Source organism: Eurosta solidaginis, chromosome X (genome assembly GCF_040869045.1).
Source record: "Eurosta solidaginis isolate ZX-2024a chromosome X, ASM4086904v1, whole genome shotgun sequence".
In the NCBI taxonomy this organism is placed as follows: Eukaryota; Metazoa; Arthropoda; class Insecta; order Diptera; family Tephritidae; genus Eurosta; species Eurosta solidaginis.
Window position 1 is genome coordinate 135,466,958 of NC_090324.1, and position 13,654 is coordinate 135,480,611.

The following is a 13,654-nucleotide window of genomic DNA, read 5'->3' on the forward strand; positions in this document are numbered from 1 at the left end:
TAAGTTATAGAATTAAATAAATACCACATATGTATATTTAGAGTAATTCTTTTTTCTAATATCAATAACATATTTCACGTCTAATTATTTATAATTTTGTAAAACAATAAACATTCGTTTTGCGAGCAACACACGGGCTGCTAGTCCTTCAATATTTTTATTTCAATATATATAAATGATATATCAATAATTAACAATCCAAAATTTTCTTTTCTTGATGCAACAATTCAAAAACTACTTAAATCTATATTTTGTAATTTTAACAAAGTTGAAGCAAGTAAAGTAGAATTATAAACCCTACACAAGGTCCTACATCTTTCCAGCAATTGAGTAAAGTAAACGGCATCGCGCATACTTATTTCCGTAGCGCGTGTCAAGCACTGTATTTATTGGAGAACGATCACCAGTGGGATATTAGTATGAATGATGCATGCAGCACTTACCACTCCAACCAAATTCGTATATTATTTGCAATTATTTTGACCGCTTGCTTCCCTTCGTCCCCAATAGAGTTATGGGCGAGATATCGATCGCATATGGCTGAAGATATTTTGCAAAAGGCACGCATAGAACCAGTAATATGAAAATGGAGTTTACAGAAGATATTTACAACAAAGCACTAAAAAACATTGAAGACAAATGATTAGCTATCGCATGTAAACGTCGTCTCAGTCAATTAGGAATGCCAGAACCCAACTGATCTGCGTTTTATTCGATGTTGATTTGCAACGTAAAATAAAATACAACAATGCAGAACTCTTTTCACATGTCCAATCAAACATTAATAAATTTACGCGAGATCAGAAAGGTGTCTATGATTGCATAATGCAAACGATAAGTTATGGAGGTAGAGGAGTCTTCTTCTTGGATGCCCTGGGTGGAACTGGGAAAACCTTCCTTATCAGATTGATTCTCTCATCGGTGCGATCCAAAAATGACACAGCATTAGCTCTCGCTTTGTCTGGAATTGCTGTGACATTGTTACCAGATGGAAGGACTTCTCATTCAGCTCTAAAGTGGCCATTGAACATACAAACTATCGAAACTCCAACGTGCAATATTTCAAGGTATGGGAGAAGGTATTACAAAAATGTAAAATAATAATTTGGGATGAGTGTACAATGGCACATAAAAAATCGCTTGAGGCGCTTGATGGAACGTTGCGAGATTTGCGACAAAATGTTCAACCATTCGGTAATACATTGGTATTGCTTGCGGGAGATTTTAGGCAAACATTACCTGTAATTTCTCGATCAACAACTGCGGATGAAATATTCAATATTTTGGCAACACGTACATGCTGAAGTATTCTCGTGACAGTTACTGGAAATTGGGAATGGAAAGATTGCAGTCAATCAAAGATCTACACGAATACCATTTCCGGATGATATTTGTAACTTAGTAAGTTAAAAAGAAGAAATAATTAAAAAAGCAGTTAAAAAATTGAGTATGAACGTAATAGAAGCCAATTTTAACCGGGCCCTTCAAAGGTGCAGATGTTCTCATCCTTCGAATTCCAATCGGTAAACCCGATAATCTTTATGTGTTCACCGAAAATGGAAAACCCAAAAATATTGTGTGCACACAAGTATTGTAAAATTAAATTTATTTTAAAAGTAAACTTTTTGTCGTTTAGTAGGGAGTGAGCCACAGCAAAGCGTGGCAGGGTACAGCTAGTACTTTATATATATATCAAACCGCAACGTGCCAAACAATAATAATTTAAAACAAGCAAGGAAGGCTAATTTCGGATGTAACCGAACATTACATACTCAGCTGAGAGCTTTGGAGACAATATTGTCTTTTTCATGTATACATACAAATGGCAATACTAAAAAGTGGATGAACTTGCCTTTGCTATTTTTATTCAGCTATCAGTTCGTTTTATTTGAATATCTTTTTTTTAAATATGAAAATATGGTTAAATTTGAACGCATTTCTTTATCTTTTTTTTTAAATACCCCTGAAATACTTTCAAAATCGCTTTTAATTATTCCGATAAGAGTCCGAAATTATAGACCAAGTGTGACGTTTTTTTGGAACGATTTTCCTTCATCCTTTGTGAAATAAGGGAAAATCACCATGTAGGAAAATGAACCTAGGGTAACCCTGGAATGTGTTTGTATGACATGGGTATCAAATAAAGGTGGACCATGGGTGGCTCTATATTGTGTTTGTGCGATATGGGTATCAAATTAAAGGTATTAATGCGGGTTTTAAAAGGGATTGGCCCTCAGCTGTATATGTGAAGGCCTTTTCGAGATATCGACCAAAATGTGGACCCGGATTTATTTATATATTTAATACCACGAACAGTATTCCTGCCATGACTCCAAGAGCTTTTGATTTCGCCCTGCAGAACTTTTTCGCTTTCTTCTACTTAATATGGTAGGTGTCACGCTCATTTTACAGAGTTTTTTCTAAAGCTATATTTTGCGTCAAAAAACCAAACCAAACTTTTTTCGTATTTGGTATAGAATTATGGCATTTTTTTAATTTTTCGAAATTTTCGATGACGAAATCGGGCGTTTTTAATATGACCCTTTTAAACTTGTTTTATATCTAAGTTGCCGTGGCCTCTAACCGATCCCGTCCATTTTTACTAGACATATTTTCTACTATAAGAAAATATGTGTACACAATTTCATTACGATATGTTCATTTTTCTTCGAGTTATGGCTCCCGAAACATAGAAAATTGCTTAGTCATAGAAAGGGCGGTGCCACACTCATTTTCAAAAATTTAAGTGTTTTCCAATTTAATGTTATAATTCAATTTAGAGAGTAAAATTCTTTTGATACAAAGCTCTTTTTCGCTAAGATATAGCTTATTATTTTTATTATTTCCATCCGTTAATTTTTGCGAGTTATGGCTCGCGAAACATAGAAAATTGCTTAGTCATAAAAGGGTCGGTGCCACACCCATCTTTTATTATTTGAATTTTTTCTTATTTATTGTTATAAATCCACTGGGGAAATGAAATACCATTGATATAAAGCTCTTTTTTGCAAAGATATAGCTTATTTTGTTCGTCCACGACCCTCTTATATAAAAGTGGGCGTGGTCCTTAACCGATTTCGTTAATTTTTCTTTCTTTGAGCTCTGCTCAGCTGAGCATAATTAATAAATACAAGTTTATTACTTATTAATTATATATTAAAAGAAATTGGTACAGAAAAAAAAAGGGGGGGGGGGGGGGGATTGGGAAGTCATACATATCAGCACTAACCCTATTTTCCTTAGAAACCATCTCTGTACGCCTGTATATTAAATAGCTGAAAAGTTCATGTTGTTGTAGCGAGTTCATTATTTTCAAATGACTGAAATTCAGAATTGTCATTTTTGATGCTTAGGCTAAATTATTCAGTGCGAATTTAAGCTGTTGTTATATATAATCTGAATCTAACCGTGCCACTTTGTCTGGCCCATCACAGTTAAAGAGTCCAAAAGGGCAATTTTGAACTCTAGATCACTTAACTCGCGTTATATTAGCAAATGGGAGTAAATTTCCATACACAAACAATACTTTAGGTAACCACTGCATCCATTTATCTATGTAGCATATGACAAAACCCAAACTTTAAAAACTCAGTTTCGTATCTGTCGCGTTCAAAAAAGAATGTCAATACATATAACTTAATAATTTTTTTTTTTTGCTCTAAGTTGCTCTACTTTTTGTCTCTGTGTCTGCTCAAAATTAAATTAGATCAGTCTAGATCACAAATTTCTACACCAGCTTTTTTGTTAGAGCAAAGAAAACATTTCAAGTTGTCAAGAATAAATTATATTTTCAGAACTCATATATAAATAATTCATATAAAAATTAAATGAAACATAGAATTTAAAAGTAAACAGTTTATTTATGGAAGTGTTTTCGTAATTTAGTATTTCTTATAAATCTCAATTTCCAATAACTCACTAATAAATAGTTTTGAACTTTTTTTCTTGAAAATTGTTTCGTGGGATGTTTTCTCTGGATTACAGCAGCTTGCTCTATTTGTTTTTTCCGAGTAAACTTATAATGATGTTTTTATTATTTTAGCAAACCTTAAAAATTCATCCAACTTAATGTAACTATGGGATACGGTGATTTGTTTTTGTCACTTACAAACGCATGCTTATTTTACACTTTTCACATATCCTTACATATATTTTAAAGAAGCTGTACGCGCCATAACCTTCTAGGAAATTTGAGACCGAGCGCCTCTTCCAATTTGATTCGTACTCCTTTTAATTTTTCCTACAAATTTGCTGGACGGGACCTACATGTTTTATGTCGACTTTGAACGGCATCTGAAAGGCAGATGAGTTTTCCCTGAACAGATTTTCATGGCACAAATACACTCGGAGTGCTTTTCAGGAAAAAGTTTCTAATTGCAACATTTGATTTTGTTGATAGATATCTGTTCTAAATTACAAAAACACTTACTTAAATAAATTGTTTATTTTTAAAATTGTATATTTTATTTCTTTTTTCAGAATTATATCTGTTTTAAAGCCAAAAAATACAATCTTTTTTTCGACAACATACCTTTTTTTTTTGCTGTAGCAAAAAAGGTGATGCAGAAATTTGTGATCTAGATTGCCATAGTTTAATTTCGGGCAGACTTATGAAACAATTAGTAGAGCAATCCAATAAACGGAACCATTATCTAGACATGTACCACACAATATAAATGCAATAAATAGTTTGTTTGAAAAAGTTATAATTTGTCTTTAGTTAAAGTCAAAATTGAAAAAATGCGTACAATTTGTTCCGTACTTCTTTAATTTATATAGCTCAGACTTCAGCGCTGTTGGTACAAGTGTGGCTACCAACAGACCGGCTCAGTACCAGTTTTGGTAGTGCCAAGTGAGTGCAGAGACGTAAAAGGGATTGAAGGCGAACAGGTTTTACTAGAGCTAGAGATTTTCCTCACATTGTACTGATACATATTTCTTGTTCAAGTTTAGCACCAGATAAGAACAAGTTCGATAGAAGCTAGACTTACACTAGTTCGCAACTATAGAAAAGGTATTGCATCGGCAGGCAATTTAAAAGCCTAAGATATCGTCATGCTGAATTCGACAGCTGAAGGCATTTAAAAGAGATTAAGGGCGAAAATTTAATGGTTCCGATTGCACTAGAAATGCTCCAGTTCAGAACTAGACATTTTCCCTTCAGGGAGCTTCCGAAAATGCAATAATTTTGCTCAAAATTGGTTAGTGCATACAAAATCTATGAAATTGATATTTAAGTTAAAATTTTACTTTTTGTGGCAAAAAAATCTAACTGGATTCTTGATGAATGCAACTTTTTATCATAACATTAAAATAAGTGAAGTTCTTATTTATATGCAGTTCTTCCATTTTATATGTGTAATAGACATGACTTCTAACGCGAGGTGTAGTGCAGGGATGTAAAAAAGATTGAGGGCGCACTGGTGATTTTTCCGAATGCAGAAGAAGCGCACCAATTTGGAACTAGAGGTGTTCCCTACAGGATACTGATAAAAATTTCTGGTTCAGAACTAGCACCAGATAAGAACAAGTTCGATAGTAGCTAGATTTTAAATTTTTTTTGATGTTAAGTTCGCCAGTTAAAGCATTTAAAAGAAATTGAGAGCGGAAATGTTATGGTTCCGAATGCGCTAAAATGCACCAGTTAATTCGCTCAAAATTGGTTAGTGCATAAAAATATACAACATTGATATTTGTTAAATTTTTACCTTATGTGGGAAAAATTAAGTGGATTCTTGATGAATGCAACTATTTATCAGTGGCGTAGTGAGGTTTTCTTGCGCCCGGGCCAAATTTTTTTTAATATTCCCCACTTGGACTAGGTGAATCCTTCAGCTGCGAAGACCTGCAATATCTCTAATGATGGAAGTAAGCTGAATGCTGTGGTATGAGCAACTTATGACCATGCATGGTTAAATCATACAAATTAAAAAAAAAAACTCAAAACCGAACTAAAAAATGCATACCAAATTTTCGATCTATTTTATTTTTATTTTTTATCGGCCATTTGTAAAAGTCAAATATGCTAAAATTTTTGTTTGTATCCTTTGGTTTGGCTTTCCACAAAGTTTTTGAGAGAGATTTTAAAATTTTTTTAAAAATCAAAAATAAGTACGGCCGCCGAGAAGAGAGAATGGGTTTACCTTCCTACATTTTTATTATGAGCTGAAGATATCATCTATAAGTAGACTCAAGTACATATTTAATAACAATATGATTATAATACATTAGTAATAATATACATTAGTAATTCTGGTATAGTCAAGTTTAGAAAAACATCTTCTCCATACGAGATTATAAAAGTAAGTAATTCTAACGGAATTTTAGCTTTAATTTCTTTTCTACTGTGAAGTAATATTTTTCAGACACATATTTCAGTAAGGAGTTGTGTACCATCGAAATTTGTATTATAAAATTCACCCAAGTCCTTACAATTTCGTCGTTATTATCCCTGTTTAACAAATTTCCAACCTCGAAGAGAAAACCATAAATAAAATTATGGTAATTTAGTCGTGTAAGTCTTGTACGTATTTTTTATTGGAGACGATCGAGAACACTTTTCATGACGCGATAAATTTCACATTCTGCGGAAAGATCAATGTATCTATCTATCCGATTTTGAGGCGCCTCCTTTCACGTTTTACTATATCAATATCCCAATTTTCACAAAGAAACTGCGCTTTTTCTATTGCTTCTTCACAGAGAGTGTCTCGAATTTCGGATTCACGTTTGACAGTTTTTGTTAAAGCATTTTTTAATAATTCCCATCATAACATTGAACGTGAGAAAAAAATATATGTGCTTTCAATTATTCCACAACCAATCGCAAGTGTTCTGGATATATGCATGAATTTTTTAGTATAGAAACCTTTTTCCAGAAATCAGTTATAATAAAAATACAAATGATCCAGGAAGTTCTGCATTCCGGACCATTTGGCGTCTCCCTGTGAGTAGCGCTCGGGGCAAGATGACCCCATTGCCGCCCGCCCCTCCTCTCACTACACCAATGCTATTTATGTTAACATTAAAAATAACTAAACTACTAATTTGTATACAGGTACTTACCTTTATTATATGTGAAATAGACGTGACTTGTACATAGTGAAGAGCATGATCCAAACGCTCAGAGAGCCAGTTACATAGCAGGTTTATTTGTTGGGAATACCACTGTTCAAAAAAATTAAGCACCCACAGGTCGTCTCCAATTTTACCACGCATTTGGTCTATGTTGTTGCGAAAGAAATTGACGTAACCTTGCCCGAGGTCCTTTCCTGAGCTAGACACGTTTGTGAAGCTGAGTATAGACCCAATTAGACTACCCTCGTCGTAACGTGCCAATTTCGACAAAGTCGACTCTAGAACAGACATAAGTTTCCCGATGAGTCCTTGTATCATAGCTGCATTCGTTTTATCGATTTGGTCATCAATCCTCGCATGGAACTTGTACTGGAATGAAAGATAAATATACATTAAGCTGGGTCGATTTATTAACCTATATCGCGCCATCGATTTTTCGATAGGTTTTGGGCTCAGGAAAAAAGTTGCACTAAGCATACCCAAAAAAATAATTTTCGAGCATGCAAAATTTGAGTTTTTTGACTTTTTTCTTTAATTTTTAAGGTTTTTTCATGAACTACTTAAAAAATTTTCGTTTGATTTAAAAATTTTCATGTATACCCTGTCGAACTCAAAATTGTCCGCTGAAAACTTTGGCAATAACATTTTTTTGAAAAAAAAAATATTTTTTTGGGTTTTGAAGAGTGTTTTGGTGAAAAAATTTATTTTTTCGCAATTTTTTTTAAGGGTTTCTTCAGAAACGTGCAAAAGTGTTGCCGATGAAAACGAATTTGTATCATAGTTCCTATCCCACTTAAAATTATGCGATAAAAACGTTGGCATTAACAGTTTAAAAAAAAATTTTTTTTTTGGGTTTTTGGGACTTTTTTTGGTCGAAATCGATTTTTTTCATTTTCAAGGCTCCAAATCATTTCTTATGTATATGTTTCCGTTAGACCCACCAATAAGTATACCAAAATGATCAGGGGACGAGCTAAGTTGATTTAGTCATGTCCGTCTGTCCGTCCGTCCGTCCGTCCGTCTGTCCGTCTGTCCGTTTGTTTGAACGCAAACTAGTCCCTCAATTCTTGAGATATCTTTATGAAATTTGGTAAGCAGGCATATTTTGATGGAGGATTTGACATTGGCGGAATCAGTCCCCTATAGCATATACCTCTCATACAATCGATTGTTCAATAAGAGGGTTTTCGCCATTTCTGCCCCATTTCTGCCTCATTTTAACAGCTGGCAACATCAAATTTGACCACAAGCTTACGGATTGGGCATAGATGGTTGTCTGAAAAAATCGTCAAGATCGGACATATTTATAATAAAAATCGATTTCGAAAATATGATGAAAATCCTCTTACCTGAACAGTCGGTTTTATGTCGGACAAGGTATACATGAAAACTTTAAAATCAAATGAAAATTTTTTGAGTAGGTCATGAAAAAAACCTTAAAAATCAAAGAAAAAATAGTCAAAAAACTCAAATTTTGCAGGCTCGAAAATTATTTTTTTGGGTATGCTTAGTGGAGCTTTTTTTCTGAGCCCAAAAACTATCGAAAAATCGAATGCGCGATATGGATTAACTTTCGTCCATGCAAATCAACCCAGCTTAATATACATATTTATAGGAATTTTGAAAAAAGCTCACTACTTTGTTATGACAATAGCTATCATCCGGTGGCAAAAACTTGAGCCAGATAAATAATTTTGCATGTAAATGCAACAACAACGATTTGAGCCAGATAAATCCAGATAGAAGTCTGGTTCCATTTGTGAGCCAGATAATTTGTTAATTACTTCTTTTTAGGTTGGCAACGCGGCCTTTAATATACCTACTTTTTCAAAAATAGATGTGGCTGCTTAGCCTTTCGCCGTATGAGTTAAATGAAAAACAGCGGCGACATCTGCCTATCACATTTCACGTGTGCGAAAATTTCACGACATCTGCTTTTCAAGTCTCTCAATGATCCAGAGCATTTCCGTGAGAAGTGAGCGTGAGCCGGAGCTGTAAAACTCACTGGAAGACTGCGAATGTTAAGCAAAGTTAAGGGTCTGGCAAAGTTGACATAGTCATAACGCTATATTCATAACCATATTTTTACTTATCCATATCAATTGGCATCAGTTATTGGTGCCTTAACCTAAAAATTGTGAAATTTTCATAAAAAGGAAGTAAACGCAAAAAATTACAAACATATACCACAAAAAATAAGTCTCTTAATCAAAATGTATCCAAAACAATAAATAAAATCTACAAAAAGTTAATAAATTCTCCAACTCAAATATTTCCAGGTTATGGATATGGCGAAAACCCAAAAACCAATTGGTTGGCTATGGCATGATTATGGCTAGGGTGTTATGGTATGGCACCATTGACAAATTACATTGATTTCCATAAGGTTGGTTGGTTCAGCTGTTTTATATAGATATGAATACGTCAAGTTTAAGCGGCCCTTTTTTTTTAAATATATGTAATAACAAGTAAGGAAGTCTAAATTCGGGTGAAACCGAACATTACATACCCATCTGTACACTTTAAATGCTGTTGTGGTTCGTTTTGTATGCTTAATAGAATTACAAGGCTGCGCAATAACAGATATGTCTATGATTCTTTTCTGAACGAATTTTCGCTTAAAGGAAGCAAAAATGATACAGAGGCTACCACCAATGACCTTGAGCGGGTAATAATGCAGTTTTCCTTCAGATATTGGGATTTCCCTACTGTTTATTTTAAAATAAAGATATAAGAGAACAATAAACATAAACACACTAGTGTCAATGTACTAAAAAGCGTTATTGCTCCCTAAGGGTTGTTTTTCACCTAGCTCTGCACTAACTATAATAGCATCGCTGCAATAGTACTGTGTGTTTCATAGTAGCAGGTAGTGAACAATTTTGGCTTTTGTTAACTGAGGAATTGAAATTGTTGGTAGCCATTGTCCTGTTAAATGTTTATGGAAATGTATGACGAGCGACGCAGTTGTTTGAGTGAAAAGTAAAACTTTAGTTTAGTATTGTTTGATCGCTTAGTATTTACGGTTAATAGTTAAATAAAATAATAAATCTAATACGTTTTTTTCAAAACGTATAAAAACCAAAAAATATTTAATACATATATTTGTGCGTTATTATCAACATCGTGAGGAAGAAGGCAAAAGGAAGAACGGCTAACGGTTAATAGTTAAATAAAATAATAAATCAAATGCGTTTTTTTCAAAACGTATAAAAACCAAAAAAATATTTAATAAATATATTTGTGCGTTATTATCAACATCGCGAGGAAGAAGGCAAAAGGAAGAACGGTTAACGGTTAATAGTTAAATAAAATAATAAATCAAATGCGTTTTTTTCAAAACGTATAAAAACCAAAAAATATTTAATAAATATATTTGTGCGTTATTATCAACATCGTGAGGAAGAAGGCAAAAGGAAGAGCGGATTTACCACCACCACCAGAAATTTTGAATTAAGTAAAACAAAATTTATTAATAAATATTTTAAATACATACATTTTATATTTAGTGACATTAAACCATATATATAAATATTTTTCATAAACCATGCCTAGGCTAAGTAGAAAATCTGGTAATCTGAGACGCGTCGCAGCTAGTAGGGGAATGCATGTTCTTCGTGGAGACGAAGAATATAGACAACAGTCACAAACCCAAAATACGTTAGACCACAGAATCCGCCGCGAAAATTCCCAAATACGCTCTGCAGGGAAAAGTCGTAATACCTCCGAACATAGGTCTCGCCGTGACAATCCCGAGATTCGCGCCGCTGAGCGAATAATCAATACACGGCAACATAGAATCCGTCGCGAAAACTCAGAAATTCGCTCTGCAGAGCAAAGTCGTAATACCTCCGCACATAGGGCTCGCCGTGACAATCCCGAGATTCGCGCCGCTGAGCGAATAATCAAACACGGCAACATAGAGTCCGTCGCGAAAACTCAGAAATTCGCTCTGCAGAGCAAAGTCGTAATACCTCCGAACATAAAGCTCGCCGTGACAATCCCGAGATTCGCGCCGCTGAGCGAATAATCAATACACGGCAACATAGAGTCCGTCGCGAAAACTTAGAAATTCGCTCTATAGAGCAAAGTAGAAATACTTCTGAACATAGGTCTCGCGTGAAAATCCAGAGGTTCGGTCAGCTGAGCGAATAATCAATACACGGCAACATAGATCACGTCGCGAGAACTCCTCCAATTGCTATATCGAGCAAAGTAGAAATACTTGTGAGCACCGATCCCGCCGTAGAAATCCAGGGAGTAGGCATCGAGAACAACTTAGAAATACTCTTGCTCGTAGAACAGTCCGTAGAAGAGCTCGTGTAGAAAATTCTAGACAAAGACGTCAAAGTCAATTCCGAATACATCGCGATAGAATAAATTTACAAAATAGAAGTAATGCAAATGAAAGGCAAGCTGTGAGAAATCGCTCAATGAGAGAAAATGAGGGTCGGTAGAACGAAGATATAGTAAATGAATTAGGATTACCAGATTTTCGACAAATATATTTTAGGAATATTAAGAAGGGACCAACAGAGGTTTGCGTTTGCTGTGGTGGGCTATGGTTTCCGTAACAAGTACAGTCCTTAAATTTCAATTTAATTTCTCAAAGTCATTCAGACGTTGCATCTGCCTTTTATTTATCTGATAAATTTCCCGCTGAAGATGGTAGCCATAAATTCTGTATTACTTGCCGAAACGCAGTTAAAAGAAATACTCTTCCAAAGATATGCTTGTCTAATGGTTTAGATTTTCCCGAGCTCCCAGAATGTGGAAAAAGATCTTACGCCTTTAGAGGAACGCTTAATAATGCCCAGATTACCTTTTATGACTATTCGTCCTTTGGGATACCAAGGACAGAGCTCATTAAGGGGGGCGGTAGTAAACACTCCTATTTCAGTTAACGAAATTGTTACTTCTCTCCCAAGATCATTCGATCAAGCGCATGTGATTCAAATCCATTTAAGAAGACGTGTGGAGTATAATCATGATTATATGACTGATACCATACGCCCTGCAAAAATTATGGAAGCCTTGCGATATTTAGTGAATACCCCATTATATCAAGAGCACAATATTCAAATTAACGAAGAGTGGGTTTTAGTGATAATGTGGAAATTCCGTTTATTGCATCTATTGAAGATGCACTCGTTCTTCAAAATTTACAAAATTGCGCAGGACAGAATAATCCCCCCCTAGAACCTGCAATTGAAGAAATAAATCCAGGTGGCCTTGAGACTCTTCTCGATAATGTTCCAGTAGAAAATTTGGACATTAATCGTTTGATTATTGCGCCAGGTGGAGGCCAAAGGCCCCTGGATATCATTCAAGATAACAACTCTGAGGAACTCTCTTTCGCAAGCATTTACGCTGGGCAGAAGCGAACTTGTACAAAGACATATGGCAAGATTGTTCGATCTGAGATTCGTCGCTACGACAGAAGGGCTTGTACTTTTCCTAAGCTTTTCTATAATTACAAGAAGTTAGAACTGCTTCAGATTAAGAATAGTACATCGATTTGCCTACGAAAATTTTCTGGAAGCAATAGAGTTACGGCCCAAAATATTTTAAATGAAAATTTTGTTCAAAACTTGATACAGCATGACGATGGATATAGGGTTCTTAAAGGTGTAAGATCTTCCCCAGCTCACTGCGAGGCAGAAAAAAAACCAATTGCCATGATTCGCCAATTCGGTCTTCCAACCTTTTTTATAACGTTATCTGCTGATGAATCTCATTGGATAGAATTACTGGTTATTTTGGCTAAAACTCTGGACTCAAGAAGTATTTCTGAAGAAGAGGCCAGTAATTTACCTACACAAGAAAGATATCGCCTGATTCGATCAGATGCATTCACATGCGCTAGATATTTCGACTATCGTTACCGTCAGTTGCTAAAGCTTTTTAAAGAAAATGGAGGTATTTTCGACAAGCATTTTGTTGAGCATTTTTACTGGCGAATTGAATTGCAACAAAGGGGCTCACCTCACGTGCATGGCATGTATTGGCTCAAGAATGCTCCTAAGATCGATCTTAGCGAACCTGAGTCTTTTCCAAATGCTATTAGCTCCAGTGACAAATATGTCTCTACAGATGGATCCACAAGTCATTTAGAAAACTTCATTGAGTACCAAAGACATAACCATAGTCGGTCCTGTACCAGGGAAATAAGAGGACAGCAAGTTTGCCGATTTGGTATCCCATATCCGCCCATGCCTTCCACCCATATATTATTGCCACTTCCAGATGATATTGAAAATTTAGAAACATATAGGGAAAACTATTCAAAGATTCAAAATCTCTTAAATGCTAATTTGACTTCTTCAGATATTTCCTGTTTAAATGATTTTGAGGCTTTTCTCTCTGATATGAGAATAAATTTGTCTTTCGATGTATATTTACTTGCTCTCAGATCAAGATTAACCAAACCTAAAGTTTTTCTTAAAAGAAAGTTCCAAGACCGCTCAATTAATGCTTATAACCCCGTTATCTTAGAACTACATAGGGCCAATATGGATATTCAGTTCACATTGGATGCATACGCGTGCTGTTCCTACATAATAAATTATATAAATAA

General features: G+C 34.9%; 1 protein-coding gene across 1 annotated transcript in view; it reads right to left on the minus strand.

Annotated features, from left to right (window-relative positions):
* Positions 1-13,654, minus strand: part of LOC137235482 (calcium-dependent secretion activator-like) — a 3,515,579-nt gene that overhangs the window by 162,174 nt on the left and 3,339,751 nt on the right. Inside the window, exon 11 of the mRNA XM_067758482.1 lies at positions 7,066-7,446. Coding sequence (XP_067614583.1) covers positions 7,066-7,446 — 381 coding nt within the window. The remainder of the gene's footprint in view (positions 1-7,065; positions 7,447-13,654) is intronic.